Here is a 24,732-nt window from a genome sequence, read left to right as displayed (position 1 = left end):
CCTAGACAGCCAATGTTGTAGTTCCAGACCAAATATTTGCAGGCTTGAGACCCAGGAAAAACCCATGCCTCAGCCCAAGGCAGTCAAGCAAGAGGAGATTCCTTGTCAGTTAAAGGAGTATTAGCCTCTTGTTCTATTCATGCCTTCGACCGATTGGATAGGAGGACAATATGTTTTACTCATTCTACTGATTCAAATGTTAATCTCCTCCAAAAAACATTCTCACAGACAAATCCAGAATAATGTTTAACTAAATATCTGGGCACCCCATGGCGCAGTCAAGTTGGCACATAAAACTGATCATCACAAGCCCACCCCTTGTCAATGTGGCACCCATATTCATCTCATTAAACAATACTCAAATGAAAACAATATTAAGACCAAAGTTCCGTCTAACATGATACAACTATCCTGTGTACAACTGAAAATGTACCAACCCCTTCCCTAGAAGAGGAGATAAAATCCTTCAGTGATGTTTACTCTTCTTCTTGATATCCTATACTTTCAATACTATGATGTAAAATTAACAGTACTTAAATACTGCAATATAAACTCAATACGCCTATGTTATAAGGTAATAGGAGAGGTAAGAAGACAAAGACATATAGATACAGATAGATATATATTTACACAAATGTATTCATAGCAGAATAAGGAGGAAATGCTCAATGACAGTTACAGTCCTTATATCTATAATTGGTCATGTGGTTGTAGCTGGTAGTTTTACTTTTCTTTCACTACCCATTCTATATTCCTTTTGCCTTTAGCAAGCACCTTGCCTTGTCATGTATCTTTACCTGGGGGGGGGGGGTGATCCAAACCTTGATTCCTGAAGGCTCTGAGCCATTGGTAGTCCTTCCTGGATTGAGTTGTGGTAGTTTTCCATTGATTTTAATCACAAGTGTGGTAATACTAAGAGACGCTAAGAGATCTGTGTATTCCACACATATTCTTCATTACCTCCATTGTGGAGCAGCAGTCCAATTTCCCCTGGGTAGTCAGGATCGGTCTCTCCAGTCAGCGCAGTAACTACCTTCTAGGCCTACTGATTCAGAGGCATGAGGAGTCCAAAGTGGCGGGGTGGCAGTCTTAACTTGCAGTTCAATCAAAAATCATTGCTGTGTCTCAGCGTGGAAGCATTCCTCCCTTTGGAACTAAGACCTCTAGGCCAGCAGAACATAAAGTCATGAGAACAGGAAGCACAAATTTTGCTAGTGATCACTAGGGGTAATAGAGACTGGTGCCACTCGCATTTTCACCTCATGATTCCTGTACACCAGCTATGGGAGAAGTAGCACCGTATATCAGATGTTGATTTAGACTATATACAGCCTTCTGGAGAATCTTGCCCCCACCCTGCAAGGTATAGCTGGCCTTATTAGCCATTTACCCTGATAATTACTCAGAAACAACATCTCCTATTCTTCATATTTGTTCTTGAGCTTGCTGTTTTTCTGGTTCTGCTGTGAATTCAGCAGTGGTTTTCTTCAGGATGTGGTTTTCTTCAAAGCATTTGAGCTTTGGTTTTTCTAGCTGTGTCACTTCTCAATCTACAGTTGACCCTTGAACAACTCAGGAATTAGGGACACAGACCCCACCGCCACGCAGTCAAAAATCCAAGTATAACTTTACAGTTGGCTCTCATATCTGAGTTTCCACATTCTTGAATTCAACCAACCGAGGATTGGATTGTGTAGTGCTGTAGTATGTATTTAGTGATAAAAATCCATGTATAAGTGACCCTACACAGTTCAAACCTGTGTTGCTCAAGGGTTAACTGTGTTTTTCCAACATCTATACAGTTAATTGTCCCATACAATCAATTTTTCCATCATCCAGGAATTCCTCAAGAAGTCTTATGCATTCATGAACCCTTTCTTATTTTATGATGCTACTATGAGTTTCTTCGCAGAATTTAAGGGATTTGAGGCATAAAGGGAAGGAAGTGCATGTGTCTGACCTGTCTATCCAGTCTCTGGCTTTGATGTTCAAACGTAGCATATTGAGATCAGAAGCAAAAGGCTTCTGGTTAAAATTGGTGGATTAGCATGTATTTATCTCCTTTATCTCATAAAACTTCACTAAAATAAAAATACATGAATTACAAATATATGTATGTATATGTGTGTGTATGTGTGTGTGTATTTAAAACTTAAGGACAAATGAAATGGAAAAGGACACATAATGTATGAGAAATTTCCTGAACCTTCAAAACATAAAGTGTAGTTGGGTAGGTAATAAGTGACTGAGTGGCACAAGTACACAGAGCCAGTCAATTCACTCTACAGAAACCCCCAGGGGCTCAGCACTTGCAGGCTGCAAGGAAGCTCTTGGCATGCTCCAGGCCCACTTCCTTAGATCATACCAGTAGGCAACTATTTCTCCATTCACATCCACACCCCTAACCAAGCAAGGGATCAGAAGCTTATTCTCTGGATAATTTGAACCAGAGAAGCTCCAGGTTCAGGAAAGCCAGTGAATAAAGGGTTGCAATGAGGCACAGGGCTAACAACATGGGATTAAAAGAATTATTACATATTGAACCATAAGCTCCTGTATTAATTTCCTCACACTGCTGTAACAAAGTACCACAAACCACAAATTTGGTGGCTTAAACAACATAAATGTATTGTCTCACAGTTCTACAGGCTAAAAGTCTGAGATCAATGTGTAGGCAGGATTGGTTCCTTCTGAGGGCTGTGAGGAAGCACCTGTTCTATGTTCTATGTACCTGTTCTATGACCTGTTCTCCTAGCTTCCTATGGTTTGCTGGCAATCTCTGATATTCCTTGGCTTCTGCCACATCACCTAGAGCTCTACCTTTAGCATGGAATTCTCCCTGTTTTATGTGTGTGTGTGTGTGTGTGTGTGTGTGTGTGTGTGTGTCTGTGTCCAAATTTCCCCTCTCACAGGCACTAGTCCTATTGGATTAGGGGCCCATCCTATTCCAATATAACTAATTACACCTGCAATAATCCTTTTTCCAAATAAGGTCATATTCTGAGGTATTGGTGGGTTAGGACTTCAAGTTACAAATTTGGTGGGGGAGGACACGATTCAACTCATAATAGCTCTCTTATTCATCCTGTTCTCAGAATTCCAGTAATTGGGCATATTATTCACATTCTTGTGTTGACTAAACAAATAGACTGCCAGATATTTCTCCAGCAAAGATGGGTTTATTCAGGATCAGCAGAGAATTGCAACTTGCGGTCTGCAACCATGGCCATGTGTAGGCAAGCCATGGGCAAGTCCCCACATGGGGGAAAGCTTTTATAAAGGGGAAAAGGAAGTTGAGAGGGCTATCATAAACAGACCCATGGCTTTTCATTGGCTGAGTCCTTGCCAGGAAAGAATAGGAGTCTTTCTTCCTCCTGTTGGGTTCTGCCATCATCACAGGGCATGAGAGCTCCCCCTTCTGGTCTCCAGACTCTATTTGATTGAGGTTTCTGTTTATTACTTTTCTACATTTGTCCCTGTGAGTTTGAAGAAACTGAATGCACTTAGATAAAAGATTTTCAGCAACTTACTTCTGGAGTTCTTCAAAAATTGTGTTTTATTTCTGATTACCTGTTGCCTGGTCCCATTCATGCACATAGGGATTCCAATTAGCTATTTAGTTCTTAAATATGAATCAGCATCTATGAATCACTAGATACTTAAATAATGCTTCCAATAAGGAAGAGACAGATTAAAATTAAACAGTCAGAAATAGAGGAGCCTGGAGGAAATAGAGACAGTGCAGGAGCAGAAGAAAGCTTTTAAAAAATTACAGTTGTCACAGAGATAAAAGAAAATTCTGCAATCATAAACCTAAAATGGGATGCTATGAAAAGGAAGTGTTCAGAAAACAAGAAAGAGGTCTTAGAAATCAAAAGCAGGATGGAATAAATGAAGGAGAGTAGATGATCAAAGAAATAATATAAATATAATACAAAATAATATATATTCCATTTGTTTCCCTGGAGACCTTCCTTCCCAGCCCTTTTTTTCCTTTTGCTCCAATATGAACCTGTTTTTCTGTAGATTCAATACAGTGGTACACTTAAAAATGTGGATTAACGACTACACAGATTAAGACATGAATTTGCTACTTATAACTCTTGTGATCTCACAGTGAGTTGATAATATTTTGTGTTAGTCAAAGGAAGGTAATAGCATTAAGAATCCACAAGGGGAGATGACGAAGAAGCATTAGAGGAGAAAGAAGGAAATCAGGAAAGAAAGATTAAGGACAGATGGCCCTTGGTAACAGGGAAGGATTGCACCTTAATTGTTTTGTGTCACTACTATACTAAGTAGTAAAGAAACTGCTGTTGCGTCAGCAAGCAAAGTGATGTTAGGTGATCCCCCAGTAGGAAAAGAGTATTCAGAAGAGTGTACATTCCACAATAGCAACCTTCATGGAGAGGAACAGAATTAAATGACAAATGATTACCAGACATGGAGTTCCAATCCTGATCTAATGCTGGTTTTCTGAAATAGGAAATTAAGGTATTAGATAGAAAAACTACCTGATATTTTATGACATTTGTTTTATTCTCATTAACTGACAGATTAGGAAACACCCACAAGGTTTTAGCAGTTATTAGATTTATGTTTGTTATAGGTATTATTGAAGCATTGTGGACTAGTACTTACAACTACTGTAAAAAACTAGAAAAAGTTTAGGCTATTTATAGAGTACAGGGATACTAGTCATAGCTTTGAAAATGACTCCCCATTACATACTTAGTAATGAATAACTTGGGGAGAAGAATAATGACTTCACTTTGTAAATATGCAACTAAATTTTATAAAGATAAGTTTTAAAGAATTCAAAAAGATGTTTTAAAATATTTGTTCAGCAATTAAAATTCTTTAATATTCTCATTAATAAGGTCGATGAATTATGTGCTATTGCTGTTCTTTACAGTTAGGATATAACTACTGTGGGAGCAAGTTTCAATAAAAGTCTAATTCATATTTTGTGTGTGTGACACAGATAATGTGCTTGTTGTAAGTCAACATATGGGAGTATATAAAACAAGGCAAATATTGCCCCCCGACCCCATTCAGTATCACCATGTCAGTAATCTTAACCATTTAGTGTGTGTTTTTTACCACATACAAATGTATTGTACGTTGCATAGCACTGTTCTTTTATTTTTCCTCAAAACAATATATACATTTATAAATGTATATATAGAGAAACTTAACAATCTTGTAGGTGTCTCTTTTAATCCACGCTTTTAGGGCACTTGAATAACTCCATAATATTGATGTGTCATAATTTTTGGACCATTGCACTTTTGCTGGACATTCACAGTATTTGCATTTTTTTACGATTATAATATTAAAATGAACTTCTTTTTACATATATCTTTATATATTGGCCATTTTGTTTCTGATATATTCATAAAAGTAGAATTTGTTAGATTAAAAGGAATACATAAATTATTACTATTACTATTGAATATGTACTACATGAGCATTCTAAGAAAAAAATTTTTAAAAATCAATGTGTTCTATTACATACTGATTCCTTGTATGCTTAAACAGAAGAGGTTGTAGAATCTGTCATTTAATATACATACCAGCTCAGGGGTTTGGATTATGATCATCATTAATTAATGTCTAATTGATTAGGTACACCAGTGACTATCTTGATATTCAGTATTCAGTGAAGCTCTTGATGTATCATGGGCATTGCAGTAAAATGTGTGGCAGGTTCTTATTTACATTGGTCAATCCCATTGTTTAATAGAATTTAATCTGGAAATTGATAGTTTCTGTATAACATATACTACCAGATTTTCAAAGGATATGCACACCATTTAATTTGGAAATTTTCAAATTTTATTGCTCTTCCTGTACAGAATAAGACTTGGAGAGTGAAGATGAAACCAATGATAACTATTTTGTTGGTAATTTACTAGTCTTACAAGGAATGCTTAAAGAAGTTGGCTAGATAAGACAACAATATATGCCCTCCCGCTCTTCTGCCCCCATCACTGTGTTAGCGACAATAAATCATCTTTATTTTCTCTGATGTAGAGTAGATGTGATGGAGTGGCTAGAGTTAGCCACTAGAGTAGCATGGCTGGAGTAGCGTCAAGCACATGATAAGAACTCAGTAAGTACTAGTTGATTGCATATTATTCAAATTTAACCAAGAACTTGAGGCCATGGACTTTTAAATTATTTGATTCCAACATTTAAACAAGAGAGATCTAAGCATTCATTCTAAATAGTATGCATATAAAACAAATGAAATCAAGTAACATATTAGAGGGGTAATCAGATGGAAGTCATGCCATACGTACCAAATGCATCACGTCACAAGTTTAAGTCCTACTCTACTTCCTAGTTTTAGTCTTTACTGGGCTAGGTTAGCTAGTCTGATCCCAGACAACATCTTTGCATCATGAGATACCATATTACAGGTGCATAATACAACTCAGTATACACACAGAAAGAAAAAAAGGAACTATTATGAGACCCAAAGGCACACACATTCAATTGTTTTACATTTAATAAAGGTTATGATGAGATTCTTTAGGAAAAATGAAGACAAGCCTCTGTTGATTTGGAGATATTAAGCTGGAAACAGAAGTATTGACTAATTTCTTAAGGTCCTTTCTATCATTTTGATTTCAGAAAAAACAAGTCAATTACTTTATAAATTCATTAATTTTTTCCAAATAGAAGTAAATAGGAGGAATAGCTGTCCTCAAAACTATGTAAAACTAATAAAAGACAATTTTCCACTTCTATGCATTTTCTCCCCAGTGCTGGTAAGAGTACAGCAAATCTTTCGAAAACCCGATAAAACTTACGAGATGCAAATTAGGTCCTTGTCTTCCATAATTAGTCTTTCTAAAGGTAGAAAGTTAGAGTATGTTTCCAATTAAAAGCACTGATTAAGCTTATTTAAATATTACCTATATAATTTTAGGGGAAAGGGGCTATCTGTAGCTATGATGTAAATTTGGTTTGACAGAATATATATGCTTTTACATTGGACATAAGGACTAATAATCTTACAAAGAGATATAACTAGTAGAAAAATAAATCTAAGTTTTATTAATCTGTTGGAATGATGAAATATATGCTATTGACCCACAAAACAAAACATGCTTTCAAAAACTTCTGAAACAATTTTTGAAATTTATTTCTAAAAGTCACAGAGACAAAACTTTAAAAGCGACACATTTATACTAAGGATACATGCGTGAGCAAAAAAAATAAGAAGGGAATACAAAAATGAACATAGTAAAATTTTAATGAATACAGTATTCTGGATACAAGTAGAATACCACTACATTAAGAACTGTATTTACCTCAAAAGTCTATGGTAGTATGGATTGAGATAAACCAGGTTTAGGATAGTCACTTCACTATTCACATTTTAATCAGTGCTGACTAGAAGCCAAAGCAACTTATTTTAGGCTAAGATTTTCAATTAAATTATAGAATGAATCTTCTATTTAATAAACATGTTTTAAGGTGATCTGTACTCATTTAAAGGCAGCTGGGGCAAGTCAAACCACAGAGAGCCCTTACAAAGACTAAGCACCAAATGACAAATTGTTTGTGGCTTTTGTTTGGGGCCACCTTACGTTTTATTTTGTTTAAATGTGTTTTCCATTAACATTTACATACAAATTCTTTCAGGCAAAAGATTTTAACATGGAACTTTCTGCTTAGAGATCTTGCCAACTGTTACTTACAATAGTTTTTAAGCAATGAAGACTTCAGAACAATCCCAAGCTGATACTTAATTGGTTACAACTGTAAGATGCAGAACTTTTTAAGTATAGGTATTTTGGTCCCTGAAATTCAGTAGGGCCAAATGCGTTAACTGGAAGTAACATTTGTTTAAAAAAAAAAAAAAAAAAGAAGAAAAGTCTTACTCAAAGATGATAATGAATAAAATAACTATTTAGGCTCCAATACACAATCTTTCTAAATTTCCACCCTGTAAGAAATGATTATAATGTCTTTCAGGCTTGCTATATGCCCCAGAGAATCAAAAGAAACCAACAAGGAATTTAACATTTCAACAAGCTAGGAAATATTTACTGTAAGCATATAGTGAAATTCTGGAAGACATACTATCATACTTTGAGAAAACACTATTAACAGGTAAGCATGTGTTGAAGGCAGTTTATAAATGAAACATTACAAATCTTATGTTTATGCATACAACTTATAAAATAGAAAAAATGTGCTATTTTTCCCAATAGTATAGCATCACACTAACACTATATAGTTGAGAGCTCTGTACACACGTCCACACCTCCACAGCAGCATATGCCTCTTAGACATTCTCCATTTGTTACCCAACGTATGCTAACCACGGTTTCACTGATTTGTACCAGTTTGAGCAGGCTAAGACAATCATTCTGCCTTAACTATGAAGTAAAGTTAACCAGTTTCAGGGAACGAAAAGTTTCATAATTAGTAAAGAAACACATTAAACCTCTATAACAGGATGGAAAACGCTTCTAAGGACATGATATAATCCTAACAGGAGGACGGATTATGCCCCTAGATATACTGGATATACAAAAAGTTAGGAGCCTGGAGAAATACATTAAGCTATATGGGACCTAAATGATCATCAAATTAGTAATAACTGCTAGAAACTCAAATGTGAATTATTGGTATTTTTCTAGTACAACGTCATCCAGTTTACTGTTTAGGACTACTTAAAGCCTTTCTGCCACTATGTGTTTGCTGTTAGTGCAAATTAATGTCAAAACAATAGGGAGCAGTCTGAATCACATGAAAGTCTTGAAAAAATTAGAATGATTGTATATCTAACCTTATCTTTGTATTCTGAAAATACTGCTATAAAAATCAATTATTTTCCGAGTTTCTTAGATCTTGTACCATCTTAGATAATTCAAGTTAAACATGGTTGCCTGCAAATTCTTTACTAGAGGAAGTAAAAGCAAAGTACATTTTGGTTATGTTTTGCCACTGGTTTCCTCTTGCATGTGCTTAACAAATGAGAGCACTATTCTGGGCATTAATTGTGCTACTTTAACATAACTGAACATGAGAAAAACTGGTAGCTCAAATTTTGACAAGTGATTTTTTTTTTTTTGGTGTCAGACTTATTTAAAAATGAAAACAACAACAAAAAGCCCACATAAAATCTAAAATAAGATGGGCACTTTGACACCTCATACTAGGAACTTAAGTCCACCAAAAAAACTTAGACATGGAAAGCCGATTCTGAAAAACCTAATATCTAATCTTTTTCTTATTCACTTTGGCTGTTTTTTAATGAAGACTTGTGGTAAAATGACCTCAAAGATAACTCCCTCTAAGTCACATAGGGCATTTTTTGTCAGTGCTTTGTAATAGAAATATACTTTATAAAGATTTTTAACTTGAATGTTTTCAAAGACTTTAAGACATTTTTTTAAAGCTCTACTCCAAGTTTTCAGCTCTTTAATTTTTTTTAAAATATAATTTGGGTATCCAACAAAGAGGACATACCTGGGCTAAGCCACTTTAATAACCTTACAGGATAGTGGAATTCAGATAGAGATCATTTCCTGAACATGGTTGACCTTTAACAGAATTGATTATTTCCTCACCCAAACAGTTATGCAGGATACTGCCAGATCTCCATTACAAAAATCTTGCCAGTATTTTTAGACAATGGTTTACCATCTGTTTAAAAACCTTATACCACCAGAGGCAAAGCACATAAAACTGAAAGTAAGTAAACTTGTTTCTAGTCTATCTAAATAAACTCTTATAAAATCCTGTGGAAAAATTAATGCATAAAAAGTAATTTCCTTATCATCTGATCTGTCAGCCAAAAAGTAATTATTAATTCTCTGTAAAAACAGGAAACTCAATCATAAAATGTCTACCTGTTTAAATTAAAATGCCAATCTTGAAGTCTTTTAACACCATGACATAAAAAAAAAGTTTCAAATTCAAGATGATGCTTGAAATGAAAGCTATGGTTCGAACATTTGTGTTTATAGTACGAGACTAAAATCGTGTCACTGCAAAATTCCCGGTGGCTTTTGGCACTGACATTAAAAGATTTTAGTCTTTTGGTCACTTGAAGCTGCTACTAAATACAATAAGCCTTTAAAAAAAAAGGAAAAAAGACAGTGAGGAACTGAAAGATAGTTAACTACCTCATATACAAGTAAAGCATAGTCTGAAATAAACAATCATTTTCTGCTAGGAATCTGAAGATGTAAGAATAGTTTCCCACCATTTTGAGGATGGGAAACTTCCTTTTTGAGGATCCTCTAATCAGAAATAATTCCTTTAATTTACTGTGAGTGGCATTGCCTGGCAGCAGCTTCAATTTCCTAGGCTAGTCTTCAATCCAAGTAATTAGGTAATCTCACAAGGAATAATCATACATGGCAATGGGGTAAAAAAGCAGGGCAGTTCTTCCATGCACAAACATTTCAGGAGAAAAACCATCAATTTTAAAGATAACCATCAGGTTTCAGGTATCCTAGCACACTCTAAACCCTAAGTTTTGCTTTACACCATTGGTGACTAAAATTAACAATATGTTTTGCAGTGAAGTTTTTTTTTATGTTTTCTTTTTTTTTGCCTGCAACTATATATACATTGCAAAACTATTCTGCATCACATGATTTAAAATGAAATAAATATAAAAATGAACCACACAATCAACACATAACTTTAATACTCCACATTATTTATCTTGATCACAATGGTGGTAACCTCCTTGTCAACAATCTTGTGAGTTAAGGAGTTGATTCTCATTCTCATATCCATCAGGCAGATATGCTCTCCTCAGTTGGTCTGACTTGGGTATGGAGCCTCCATTCTTCACATGGCGAGACAGGAAAGCACGGACTGCTGGGTGATCAGCCTTCTCAAGTGGGATGTTGGCTTCCAGGCACATTTTCACAAAGTCCTGGATAACACTGACTTTCTCTGTTTGCGCAGTACTGTTGCACTGAAGCGATGCAGTTAGAGGCCTCTGCTTCTTTCTCACATTCTGCTCTTCAAATTCTGCCTTCCTCTTGGTATGAGTCTTTGACTTGAGGTGGTCACTAATGGCAGACTTGCGAACGTGATTCAGAACCACATTGCAAGAAGTGCAGAAGAGTTTTCCTCCATCTTCGTGCAGCTCACCTCCAAACTCAGTGACTCGATCCAGGGGAGTCACGTACAAAGCAGTCTTAGAACGGTTTCGAGCAGGTGGTGCTGTCACTACAAATCTTTCCATTCTGACTTTGAATAGGGTTCTTTCAAGACAAGAGAAACAGAGTGTTATAACAACACTTCATGAGGGAAGGAATAATAAAAAGGTAGGTATAAACATTTTAAGATTAAAGGCTTCAGAAAACTTAATTCCAATTAATAGACTGTATGTCTATTAAGTCTTAACTTACCTGAGATACGTTAAGTGAAGGCAAAACCAGAGCAAGTTACTAGTAACAACTAGGTCCATTCCTTGATTATGATGAAATTCAAATAAATTCAAACTATGAAAAAACTATCCCAGATGTCACTATCCTTTAGAAAAACCTAACTACAGGTCAACATTTATGGTATTAATCTCATCCAATTCAGATATGTGTTCAAGTTTAAAAGAACTTCTTTCCCTTCACAGCTCTGGGGCAACAGATTTTAGGAAAACAACTGCAAGGAACTGTGTACAAAGTTTGTTCAAACAGGTGGGCCACTAAACTGGCATAATTCTATATGAAGTTGAATATAATTCCCCAAATTGTTCTGAGAAGAAAGAAAGTAAAAACCAAGAAAGAACACAGGCCAAATGCAATTAAAAGTAGCAACAATGATGTTAAATTTTAAAGTCAAAATACAGAGCTCAAAGTAAGTCATTTTTTTTTAATGCATATATACCTCTACTAAGATACCTTTCCAAAAGGTGATAGACAAGCTATGCAAAGTGCCTTATCTAACACTTTTTTTTCACTAAAGAATAATATTTACATTTGCTAATATTTATTTCACTTATTTAACTATTAAGTTAGACCAAAACTAAGAACACAGTATCTTGTACATGACAGATGCTCAATCACAATTTGTTGATATGGAATAAGTGATTATCTTCACTATTTTTCCAAATATTTAACTCAGAAGCAGCTTAATAATTTCTCAGTTGAACCCCAAAACAAATTTTTGTGATCACTGCCAAAATTGTAAGGTTATGGGCACTGAAAACTTGAGATAACAGAAGTTGTAAGTGATAACCATTTGTTCCCTGAGGCCATGCCATTGGATTAAGCTCTTACATTAACCTAGATATAAGAAATTGAAATGAATTTGATAGAATTCAAGATGGAATTCTGTTCTGTATAAATACATGAGAGAAAAATTCCCAGGTATGCTCTGAAGAACTGTACTTTATAAGTGTAATCAGAAACAATGGAGTATTCCGTTAATCTATGCTACAGAATTCATAGCTGGTTACCATGAAATCTCTCTCAAAAGAATTTATGTATTAGACACCTGTGGACATAACCTCAGAGAAGAAGTCAACATTCCAAAGAAATTTTGGAAAGTATGATCAAGTTTAGGTTTTAATAGGTTTAATTCTTTTTTTTCCCATTAAAAACGTGTTTAACGCAAGGCTCCCGTGCCAAATACTATTTAGGTTATAGGTTTTCAATGGCAGGTAAGACAATTCCTGCTTACTAAACAGTGAATTACCATTACACATATTTGTACTTTAAGTTAATGGTATGTGTTTTATAATCATATAGCAAGTCAGTCCCAATTATAATTAATGGTTCTAAGCTATTTATGAAAAACATTACATATTTGTGCCCAGTAATGCTTAAATCATTCTATGTGAAAAGTCTTCTGTCTTTGGATTTCATACTCTAAAACAATTAACATGTTCCTTATTCTTTGAAGCATAAAACGCGCAATCACTTGTGCTAATATGAAAGGCCTATACATTCCAAAATCTTTTAAGTTTTAAAGTATATTTGTGTTACTGCACAGGTAAATATCCACCCAGTAGAGGATGCTCGAGTTTACAGAACCGAAGAACCAAAGTGTTTTCCATAGAAGTAAAGATATTTTAAACGAGGAAGTTACAAAGTTAAGAGCAGGAACTGGCCAACAAAAGAAGCAAATCATTTACTAGATAAAAATAAAACTCAACAGAAGTTTTCAAGTTTAAATGTTTACCAGATTAGTTTCCAGTTTTTTTCGTCTTGATACCTAGAAGCGAAGGGTCTCCAGAGCAAAACCAAAGACGCATGAAATCCTGGCACTTTCAGTTTGTTCAAACCCGGAGATGCCTTCAAATCAGTTTTTCAACAAGTGGTGGTGTGGAAATAGTTTCTGGGCTTGCACCCTATTTTCCCTGAGGTGCTGGGAAGTCATGCCTTTACTGTAAAACACGAAAAACAAATGGAAAGAAAAAATGGGGGAGGGGGAAGGAAAAAGGGTGGATGAAAAAACGAACAAGAACGTCCACCACAACCACCACGCAGGTGTGCTTAAAATCACCCTAAGTCCACACCACAAATTCGGATCCCAACGTTTACTCCAACTCTCCTCATCTCAGTCCCTCCACAGTGGTGCGCCCGGATCTGCACCTCCCCGGGCGCCCAAGCCCCAGGGTTCGGGAGGAGGGAAAGGCGGGGCTCGCGACGCGCCCGGCGTCTAGACTCCCTCCTCCCGCGCGGAGCCCAGCACGCCGGCGCCCCACCGCCCCTGCCCGCTAGCTGGGCAGGGCTGAGTCCCAGCTGCCGGCCGTGGGCCCGGGAACTCGACAGCCGAGTTGGCGGCAGTCTCAAGGGAGGAGGCAGCAGGCGCCTGGCGGAGGCGACCGCTGTCAGGCTTCCCGTGCCCTCCCTCTTCCTACCGCCGACAACAGCGCCCCGGCCCCGCCCCCGGCTCCCGCTTCGGGCCGGAAGGCCCCGGGCCCAAAGCCCGCACCAACGGTCGGGCCCACCCTCGGCCTCCCTAGCTCCTTGGTACCGTAGGATCGGGGCCGCCTTGAGGGGAAATGGACGATACGCGGCCGGAAAGAAAAGGAAGAGGAAGAAAAGGAGGTGCAATGGGGTGAAGGAGGAGGACCAGTCGCCACCGCCGCCACCGCCGTCGCCGTTGCCCGATCGAGCCCCGCAGCGGCCGCCGTGTCCCCCGCCGAGCCCAGTCCTCCTGCGCCGCCTATGGGAGAGCTCGTAGGCGGTACCCAGTAACCGCCGAGCAACATTGACCAACGGACCGCGGACCTATCAAACAGACGGCTGAGTTGGCCAATAGTAGTGGAAGGGCGGACATGTGCATGATTGGCATCTAGAGTTCTCCAATGAAAACTGGGGGCGTGGGTGGGCGGAGCCGGAAGTAGAGCCAGCCGAGAGGCCCCTGTCCGGCTGGGGAGGAGGGAAGGGGGAGGGAACTAGAGGAGGAGGAGGAGGTTAGCCGAGGCAGCTACAGCGGCGGGGGCGCAGGGGCTGGTACGCGCTGGGCGGCGAGAGCCTCATGGCGGAGGAAGAGAGCGATCAAGAGGCCGAACGCCTTGGAGAAGAGCTCGTGGCCATTGTGGAGTCCCCTCCAGGCCCTCCCGGGCTTAGAGCTGCGGGCGAAGGCAGAGGCGGCGCTGGCGGCGGCAGCTGCCGTGGCGGCGGCGTCGGGATCAGCAGTCGGGATTACTGCCGACGCTTCTGTCAGGTGAGGCGCCCGTCGGCCGCCAGGACTTGTCAGCCAGGTCCTGGGCCTCCCTGCTTTTCCTGGTCTTCCAATCCCCGAATTTGGGCTGTGTCCAGCGCTCGCGCCACCAGCCCAACAAGGAGCGTGAGGGTGAAGCTCCCCCCTCCACCTATCCGGCTTGGGGTGGGGGGCGGGGAGCGGGACGGGGATGACCTGCGCAGGTTTAGGGTTGCTGAGAAAGTGAGAGTTTGTCGGGGGTGGAGGGGCTGGAGAGGAGGGCCAGCTGGCAGGAAAGCTCTGTACTGACAAGCCTCCCCTGCCCCAAACAGACCTCTTTCTGCCCGAGGGTCCCGCCTTTCTTGTGTTTCCTACCCGGTTTCTTGTCACCTCATTTGGAATCTCTGGCAACATTTCCTGCCTTCCCTTCTCCGCCCCTTGCCCCCGTATTCTCCCCTTTTCCGGAGATGGGAGGCTTGCCATCTCTCTACCGCCCCCTCTTCTGTCATCGCCACCCCTCCCCCTCTGCTAGGGTCTCCTGTCATCTCTTCGCGAGACCCCGCTGGGCCGGTTCTCCAGTTGGTTTAGGCGCTGACCCACAGTGACTTAGTTACTTTTCTGGGAGGTGGGGTTAAGGCAGTGGGATTGTCATCTTTCCTTTTCTTACCCCTTTCCCCGATACACGCAAGCTCTTTTCTAATTAACTGCTAATAGAGAAAGTAGCTTTCCTGAAACTATTGCTCCAGTTACATCACCACCAACCCCCTTCCTTTAAATTATAGTGTATTTTATTTAGCTTGTTAAAAAAAAAGGAAAGTGTCTGAATAGTGACAGTAAATTATTTACTTGGTTGACTGCCACTAAAATTTGATGTAGTTTAGAATGTTTGACCATAATCAAATATTAAAGCACCAAAGTACTTGTGTAGGGGTAAAATTTGTGTTATCTACATTCACATCTACATATATTTATAGTTTAAACATTTTGTTCTCTTTCACAACACTCTTACTTTGAAAACTCTTTTGGAAAAAAAATTTAACTGCTCCTTTTCCACCCCATTCCTTTATTTGTTTATTATCTTGGCTATATAGCGTTCAAGTCATGGCTCTACTACTTCTAGCTGTGTTACCTTGAACAAATTACTTCACCTCTTTGTGCCTTAGTTTCTTTCCTCTTATGTCAAATAGGGATAGTAATTAAAGGAATGAATATGTAAAGGGTTTGGATCCTTTACATATTAATTAAAGTAAGCCATTAATTTCATTCCGGTTAACAAATAGGAAATAAAGTTAAGCAGAAGTGGGCATAATGTTTGCTGAAATTTGATTTTATGTATTTCCAAGTATTGAAAGAAAAAGGCTGGGGTTGACATATTCAGGTAAGTTTTTAATACTTTAAACTGTTTTTTGATTTCATCCCCCCTTCCCCCAATAGATAAGTTGGTTTGACAGTGGAAATCGTCTTGGTGTAAAGGGTATGTCAATTTTCTTTGGCATTGCTCTCTATTTAGTGACTTTATTAAAAATTTTTTTGTTGGTATTGGCATTCAGGATTTAGAGGTTCAGTGTCTTTACAGAACTTGTCTTCTATGTTTTATATCTAGAAACCGTGTTATCAGTAGACTTTGTATCTACAGGAGTTTTAAACTTCTGAAAAATTAGGTTACAGTTGCTCTTTTTAATATAGTCATAGGCAGAAAGTCTTTTCATCTTTTTCTGTATTTTGCTTGTATATCATTAATGAGCAACTTGGCTTTGGTTACATTTAGCTTTGTAAATTTACCTGAACAGATAACCCTTACTTTCTGTAGAACGCGAAATTTAATTTGAGGGCCAGAACATTTTTGGGGAACTCTTAATTACTCTTATTCTGTTTCTTGAAATCAACTTTAAGAACAAATGAATAAATTTAGTTTGTGAAATGCAGTGTCCGAATAGTGACAGTAAATTATTTTAAGAACAAATGAAGTTGACTGTTTTATAAAACTCCACTACCTCCTAAAATATCCAAGGAAGCAAAACTAAACAGGATGAACTTAATGAACTTTTATTTTATATTGCTAAATTATGAGTGTTACGTTGATATACTTTCATGTTACCAACTTTTACCTGAACCCTTATAACATACTTTATGATACTCTAGATTACCAAACGATCTCTTCTTAGAGTTCTTGTCTGGTTCCACATTGTAGGTGAGCTTTGTGAAGTCCTTTTTTGTATTAAAACTTAGATGGAATAAAAGATTACCTGTATTAAGTTGAATTTTACCGACTGATTAACAAAATTCTAGTATAGTAATTGGGTTTTATTTGCCAGTGAGGGAAGCAGTAGATTATATAATCTAATTCCTAAAGATTGTTTCTTTTTAAACGTTTGGTTTCCTAATGTTCGCTGAGGGTAACTTGCCTTCATTAGTAAATGACTTAATTGTGAGTAATCCATAAAATGGATAATATGCACTTGGGTTGGTGACAGTTAACTAAATATATGAATTATACACAGAGCCTTGTGAAGTTGAGAAGAAAGGCTCCAATTTATCTTCCTCCTTTTAGAGAGAAATATGAATCAAAATTTCTTGGCAGTTAGTTGTGTGGGTGAAGGGAGAGGAAGGAACACTTCTTTTCAAAAATGGTTCTGTGTCTTTTACCACAGGGAAAAGTAAAAAGGAATTGCATTTTGCTGCTATTTCACTTATAGATAATATAAGTGAAAAATTATGCATGTACTCAGTGTATTTGATGATATACTTTTCTATTTGAGAAACAATATAAGCATAGTAATTAAAAATCTCAAACTAAGGGCTTAGGCTACAGCATTTTTGAGATGATGGATTTGGGAGATTGAATGTATTCATTTCCAGTTACATTGAATAATGTTAGACTAACTGCCCCATCATATCCTCCCTTTGCTCTTATTAGTGGACTCTCAACAATTGCTTAAATAGAATTGGCACTTAGCTGATATTTAATTTCAGGATGAAAGGAAGAGGAATGTAATTTTTATTGAGGACCTACTAACTCTTTAAGGCCTTCAGATAGGTCTTGTTATGCAAGTTACATAGTTGAAATTGAGGCCTGAACAAGTTAATTTGTCAGGTGAAGAAGCTGGGATTTTGAATCCAGCCTTCAATTTCTCCTGAACAACAGATTGAAATTACAGATGAATCCTCAAATAATTATAAAGTGATTTTTTTTTTCTTTATCAAGTTGTACAAAGGAGAAAAAAAAGGTTACTGAAAGAACTCAGGGAATCATGGAAGAAAAATTTAAAAAGTGCTCTTTCATTATGCCACAGTATAAAAAATATTCCAAGAAACAGTTAATTATTATTTCTCTGACTTGTTAGGGGCTATGAACATTTCCCCAATTCCTGAAGTTTGTGGTAATTCAACTTAATTTTGTTACTAGATATATTGAAATATTTTTTATCATAAATTGTAAATTAAGCAAGTAAAGGTACCTTCTTAGTTCAGTGCCAGAGTGAATATAATGAATGATAAATAATTATTTCTGGAAGCATTTTGATTTGTTGACTAAAATAGATTTTAAAATTATTTTTTATTACAGTGGGGTTAAGTAGCCATCCCACGAGGATGTCAGGAGTATAGAGAGAATGAACATGAAGTGCTCAGTACTATACCTAGCACATAGATAGGCTTAAATAGATAGAAGCTATTAATATTTCTTTCATGTGAAATCCTCTGAAGGTTTAAGAGGGACATTAGAGATAACCTAATCTGTAGGTCACTTTGAGTTTGTATACCACAATCAGCTTTAGAGAGAATTTAGAAATGTTACAATTCTAAAATTCTTTTATTTACTAGAAAAGCCAAATGTTCCTGATGAAGCACTAAATGATTTGCAAAAACAACTACATTTTTTTTTCAGATTTTATTTCCTGTAGGGACATTGGGCAGTGTCGGGAGATATTTTTGATTGTCTTAATTGGGGCGTTGCTGCTGGCATCTAGTACGTAGAGGCCAGAGATGTTGTTGAACACCCTGCAATGCACAGGGCAGCCCTAACAACAAAGAATTGTCTGGTCCAAAATATCAATACTGCCAAAGTTGAGAAACCCTGCTATAATCTTACTTTGGAACCCTTAGTGGATACTTTATGTCTTAAAAAAAGTCTTTAATGATCCTCAGATAATTTTAAGCAGCTACTGGATACCCGGCACTTTAATAGATAAAGAGATAATCTAACAGAAAAAGGGTTCGCTTCATAGTTTTATAGAATACATGCTAATGCCTCTTACTTTAGAGAAATTAAAATTTAATTGTTTTAGGAAAATACAAGTTTTATCTCTTAGTCTTGGTATAAAATTTACATAATATTTATAGTTTCTTGAGCAGTTTCTTAGGGTATAATAATATGTTTTTACTAGTCTTGGAATTAATTGGAATTATTTTTTGATTTGCTATTACTTTTTATATGTGTTTTACATGTACTTGGTTTAATGAGTCATATAAAACTTAAATATGAGGAATTGCATTTTGCTGCTAGTAGAGACCTGACTTAAACAGCTCAAAACAATAGTACACATTTATTTCTCACATGAAAAGTCTTGAATGGATAGTTTAGGGATGATATGGTAGCTTTATCATCATTTTACCATCATTCACTCTTTCTTATCAGTCATCCTTATCTTCCTATCTCAAGTTGGCCTCATGACCCAAAATAATTGCTGAAGTTCCAGCCATCACATCTGAGTTCCATGTAGCAGGAACAGGGTGTCTCTGGGGTAAGCCAAAAAAGTCTTGCCCTAAGTTCTACTCAGTAACTTCCATTTCCATCTTGTTAGCTATTCTCATCTGAAAAGAATGTTAGGATTTGGGGGTTTTTTTGTTTTTGGTTTTTTTTGTATTTTTTTCCCTGATAAGACACATGTCTATGATTCTATTAATAAGGAAGGAAGAAAACAAGAAGATATTTTAGAGGCAATTGTTGTTTGTTTGTTTGTGTTTTTATTTTGTTTTTGATTTTCTATTTTGCCACTGGTTATAATTTTATTATATAATATAGTATTTTTTAAATAGCAGTCATTCCTTGTCCCTTTTCTTCCCTGCATCTTCCCCAGAGGCAATTACTTGCAGCTCTCTTAGCAAGTATGATATTTATCTCCATGTTATTTATTATAATTATTATATTATATTCCTTATATAAGATTCCTTATTATAATTATTATAATAAGGAAAAACAAAACAAAATGAACCCTAGATCTTGTTGGCTGTGTTTGGAGAGCTAATGCTTTGTTGTTATTTATGCTTTTTTTATGTTGACTTTCAGAATTGAATAATGCTAATTGTTCATAATGACATTATTTGTAATACCAAATTATTGAAAACCTTTAGGCCAAAGTTAGGGGAATTGTTACATATAATGGAACCCTATGTTCTCCTAACAGTCCTGTATTTAAAGAATATTTATTCATATGGGAAACTGTTAGTGGTATAATAATGACTGAAAAGACACAGATGACAGGTGATTTCACTTTTGTAAATAAAAAAGACTGAAAACAAATATACCAAATGGTTAACAGTGGATAATTTATTAGTGATATGTTTATAGCTAATTTTTTTTCTTTGCATTTATATTTTCTTGATTAAACCTACTATCTTTATAAACATAGGAAATATAAAAAACATATTTAATTTTTTCTCTCCCTATTTCACAGATTGCTTATTTTCTGTGAATAAATGCAAGAATATTTTGAGCATGATGAAATTTTAACTCCTTGTTTCTCAAAAATAAGTGAAATGCTTTTTTTTTTTTTTAATGAGTTGGTTAAGTGAACTTATGAAGGTCATTTTAGGTTAACCAATGAGATCCTAAACTTATGTAACTTCTTTATACACAGCCTTGCATTAAAATATATGTTCATTACTGCTTTCTAATAAACACTCATGACATTGGCTTAAAGAAATTTCTCAATTTTTATAGATAAGATGGTAGAAGAAAATATTTTTAAATGAAGTTCATTGCTTTAAAATTTTTAGTGATACCATTATTTTGCAGTTCTGCCAAAGAGAAGGCACCAATTGTTCTGTTATTGTTGGCACAGAATCTTTTTGATTTCCTTGCCAAAATGTGGTAAACTATACCTTAGCATTTACAAACAAAAGCAAAAAAGAAAACTTTAAATTAAATTTAAGAAAGCTATGGTAAAATGTGTGTCTGGTGAGGTATTTGAAAAAATAAAACATGATCAATAAAATATGGTCAATTAATATGCCATTTAAAATGTATATTAACATATAATGGACGGACTTCCCTCGTGGTGCAGTGGTTAAGAATCCGCCTGCCAATGCAGGGGACATGGGTTCGAGCCCTGGTCTGGGAAGATCCCACATGCTGCGGAGCAACTAAGCCTGTGCGCCACAACTACTGAGCCTGTGCTCTAGAGCCCATGTGCTACAACTACTGAGCCCGCATGCCACAGCTACTGAGCCTGCGCTCTAGAGCCCGTGCGCTACAACTACTGGGTCCGTGTGCCACAACTACTGAAGGATGCACCCCTATAGCCCATGCTCCACAACAAGAGAAGCCACCACAAGGAGAAGCCCGCGCACCACACGAAGCGTAGCCCCCACTCGCCACAACTAGAGAAAGCCTGCACACGGCAACGAAAACCCAACACAGCCAAAAATAAAAAAATAAATTTATATTAAAAAATGTAATGGAAAGGCTATTAGGCCATTTAAGATCTAATGTAATTTATTTAACTAAATATTAATTCTAGTTATGCTGTAAATACAGCAGTACCTAGTCTGTTTTGGAGAGCATTTTTAAGGTTTGTAATTTCGAATGAATCTAATACAAGGTAATCTTCAGCTTTCATGTAATATATATCACATTTATTTTTTAGCTCCTTATTTCTCTGACAGGTCAGTTCATCATTTCAGCAGTACACTCTATTCAGTTTGGGTCTGCTCTCTAGGATGAGACCCAGTCAGCATCACCTGGTTAGAGCTATGGTGGAACACTTGGTGGCAACTAAACATGAGAGGAGGTCAATCTGTATAAAGTGCTACATAAGATCCTAAAGTTCAGTACATTGACACTCTTGTACCAACCTTTTAATACCCTAAGTTCTCCAAAGCAGCCATGAATGTGAAAATAGCTGAAAGGCTTTCCATTTAAACAGTAGAAAAAAGAGTCCTTGATGTTAGGGTTGACGCTTGTTTATAGTGTTGGCCCTCCATATTTGCAGGTTCTGCAGCCCCGAGTTCAACCAACCGGACATGAAAAAATATTGGGGGAAAAAGTTCCAAAAAAAAAAACCTTGAATTTGCTGCACACCGGCAACTATTTATATAGCATTTACATAGTATTAGGTATTTAAGTAGTCTAGAGATGATTTAAAATATACGGGAGGATATGTGTAGATTCAAATACCACATCATTTTATATGAGAGACTTGAGCACCTGTAGATTTTGATATCTGTGAGTGGGGGTAGGGGTTGGGGGGTGGTTCTGGAGCCAGTCTCCCAGATCCTGACGAATGACTATATAAGGCACTGGGCATATAGTGATAAAGAGGCATTGTCTCTGTTTTTGTATGTAGGTATAACTTTTATAAGTTCTATGAAGAAAAGGTATAATACTATAAAATGCAGGCTAATAAAAGGCATTCTTGGGCAAGTTGAACTTGGCTGAGATTCTTTGGTTTAGTTTGAACTTGTTGAATTTAAGGTACGTATCCTCACTGAAGAAGAGATCTTAAAGATGGCTAGATTTACATAATCCAGAGCTCAGAAGTGAGATCTGGTCAATCATAGTTGTGTGGATGGTATTTGAAGCCGTGTGTGTGAATGAGCTCACATAAGGAGATAATATAGAGTGAGTAAAGAAGAGGACTTAGAAGTGAAGCTTCAGAAACTCCATAGTTAAATGGCCTGGTAGAAGAGGTTGAGTCTTCAAATGAAGTCTGAGAAGGATTAAAGAGCTTGGAGAAAACCAGGGAACTATGGTGTCACAGAAGACAAGAAAAGAGAATATTTCAGGATGGAGTGAATAGTAACTGGCATCAAAAGCTAATGAGATCCAACCATTGAATTAACGTGCAGGTCTTTGGTGACTTTAAGCAGAGCTGTTTTGATGTAACGATGGGAGCAGGAGTCAGACTGGAGTAGTTATTCAGAGTTGAGTGATATACTGTAATTGATCAGTTAATTAACTTTGAGAAAGAAGGGGATATCCTCATTTTCTGGCTACATTTGTGGTAAAAGAGAGAAGTGAAAGGAGAAGGAGAAATTAGAAAAGTAGTTGTATCAGTAGATATTAATAGATAAGTGTACAACATTGTTCTGTGTACCTTGAAAATATGTATACACATGATACCCCAATAAAACATGTACACAATTTATTAATATATAGTTCTATAACTAGAGTTTACTAAAATTAACCCATATCTGTTTTGGTTACCCTAAAGTTGAAATGTTCTAAATATTCGCTGATCACTGTTGCCAATGATTTGATATGTGTGTGTTATATTTTTAGTATCTGGAAGATTTATTTATTTTATTGGAGTGCTATGTATATAACTTATAATATTTTGAGTGTTTTCCATGTGTCAGGTACTGTGATAAGTCTTTTACCTGTTCTGTCTCATTTAATCCACTATCCCACAGGGTATGTGCCATTATTCTCATTTTACAGATCAGGAAACTTAAGGCCAAGAGAGGTTAAATGGTTTGATTAAGTCAGGTTGGAATCCTGGCCCATCTGTCAAGAGCCCGTGTACTTAACCATTCCAACATACACATATATTGTATCTAGGAATATGCATTTGGTATCTGTTATAGCATCTGCATATGTATTGATATGTACTACAGCATACTTACGCAATTATTGACTGAGTAAAAGTAGTGATTTAAAAAGACTCAAGGCAGCAGAAACTAAAGATGTTCTTGAATGTAAAAGAGAGAAAAAAAATCGAACTTAAGCTATCAGAGGTTCCCTGTAAGAAGTGATTCTCAACCTTTTTTATTTTTTCCCCCAACTTACCTGAGTGGGATATGCTTTGCTCTGAAGCAGTGGTTCACTATAATGGTTATTTTTTAAATGCAAGAGTTATGATGATTACAGACCTGTTACTTTATGTTATTACCTTGTGTTTTGAAGGCTGAAGGGTATGGAATATATTTTAGATGTGTTTCTTAATGATTAAAATTTTAAAGTTTGTTTCTCCATATTATTTAAGATTCAACCTTGAATATCTTGAAATCTTACTAACCCAGAGCACAGTGGATGTACATTTTTAGACTTTATTATCTATCCTTTACTATGTTTTGAAAGCTTTTGCCAAAGATCTTTCAGATTATAGAACTTGTTAGTAAAGTTTAAGATTTATATTCCATGCTCATGAGGGTATGGTGAAATGGATATCTCATTTTCAAATGGTGGGAGCAGAAATCACCATAACCTTTCTGAACCATAATTCATCAAAATATATTAGAAACTTTAAAAATAATTTGTACTTTTTGACTTATAGCATTAATTTCTGAGGAAATGTAAATTTGGATTAAAGTGCTTCATCATAGCATTAATTGTAATTAATGAAAGGAATGAGTTGAAAATGGAAAAGCAACCAGAACATCTAAAACAGTTGAACATTTTTCAACCCTCATAAACTAAAATATTATTCAACCTTAAAAAATTATGTCCTCAATGACTATAAATGATCTAGGAAAATAAAGTACAATGACAAAAATATTAGGTGGAAAAATTTGTTTGTAGCAGGATTATACAGTTCGAATATAGGCTGGTCCATTCTCACCGTATTTTAGAGGGGGAAAGTGCCGTAAAGAAAAATCAAATGAGCTATTTCACTAGAAACAGGATTTCTTGATGATAATCCGTAGGGGCCATTCGTGTACTTCAGGAAGTCTGTGAACGCTGAAATTATTTGCAAAAAAAAAGTTGTATTTACATTTCCTTGGTGAGCCGGTCTAAGGTTTTTTGTTTGTTTTTATCACATTCTCTTAAGAATTTCAAAACTTGCTAAACAAACACAGACCACAATCATCCAAACACACCAACAGGTTATGAACCTTTGCTGTAAGCCATTGTGATACAAGCAGCACTGCCTACTT

The 24,732-nt window shown here is 36.7% G+C and overlaps 2 protein-coding genes across 5 annotated transcripts in view; one reads left to right on the top strand and one right to left on the bottom strand.

Annotated features, from left to right (window-relative positions):
• Window positions 1–6,955: 6,955 nt before the first annotated feature.
• Window positions 6,956–14,138, bottom strand: CGGBP1 (CGG triplet repeat binding protein 1). 2 transcript variants are annotated; one of them, XM_079922280.1, is made up of 3 exons: window positions 13,966–14,138; window positions 13,201–13,372; window positions 6,956–11,249 (listed from the first exon to the last, which is right to left on the bottom strand). In XM_079922280.1, exon 3 carries the CDS (start codon window positions 11,228–11,230, stop codon window positions 10,727–10,729), a length of 504 nt encoding a protein of 167 aa, XP_079778406.1. In that variant the 5' UTR covers window positions 11,231–11,249; window positions 13,201–13,372; window positions 13,966–14,138; the 3' UTR covers window positions 6,956–10,726. The 2 variants fall into 2 exon arrangements, with proteins under 2 accessions (XP_079778406.1, XP_079778405.1); XM_079922279.1 differs by having other exon boundaries at window positions 6,957–11,249; window positions 13,168–13,372; window positions 13,966–14,133.
• A 221-nt stretch (window positions 14,139–14,359) lies between these two features.
• Window positions 14,360–24,732, top strand: part of ZNF654 (zinc finger protein 654) — a 93,066-nt gene continuing 82,693 nt past the window's right edge. For all 3 annotated transcript variants that reach the window (XM_079922277.1, XM_079922276.1, XM_079922275.1), the window contains exon 1: window positions 14,360–14,661. In XM_079922277.1, the coding sequence (XP_079778403.1) occupies window positions 14,473–14,661 (189 nt within the window). In that variant the 5' untranslated portion in view covers window positions 14,360–14,472. The remainder of the gene's footprint in view (window positions 14,662–24,732) is intronic.

Source organism: Stenella coeruleoalba, assembly GCF_951394435.1.
Source record: "Stenella coeruleoalba genome assembly, chromosome: 5".
In the NCBI taxonomy this organism is placed as follows: Eukaryota; Metazoa; Chordata; class Mammalia; order Artiodactyla; family Delphinidae; genus Stenella; species Stenella coeruleoalba.
Note: the sequence above shows the minus strand (reverse complement) of the source record. Positions and strands in the feature narration are given on the sequence as shown.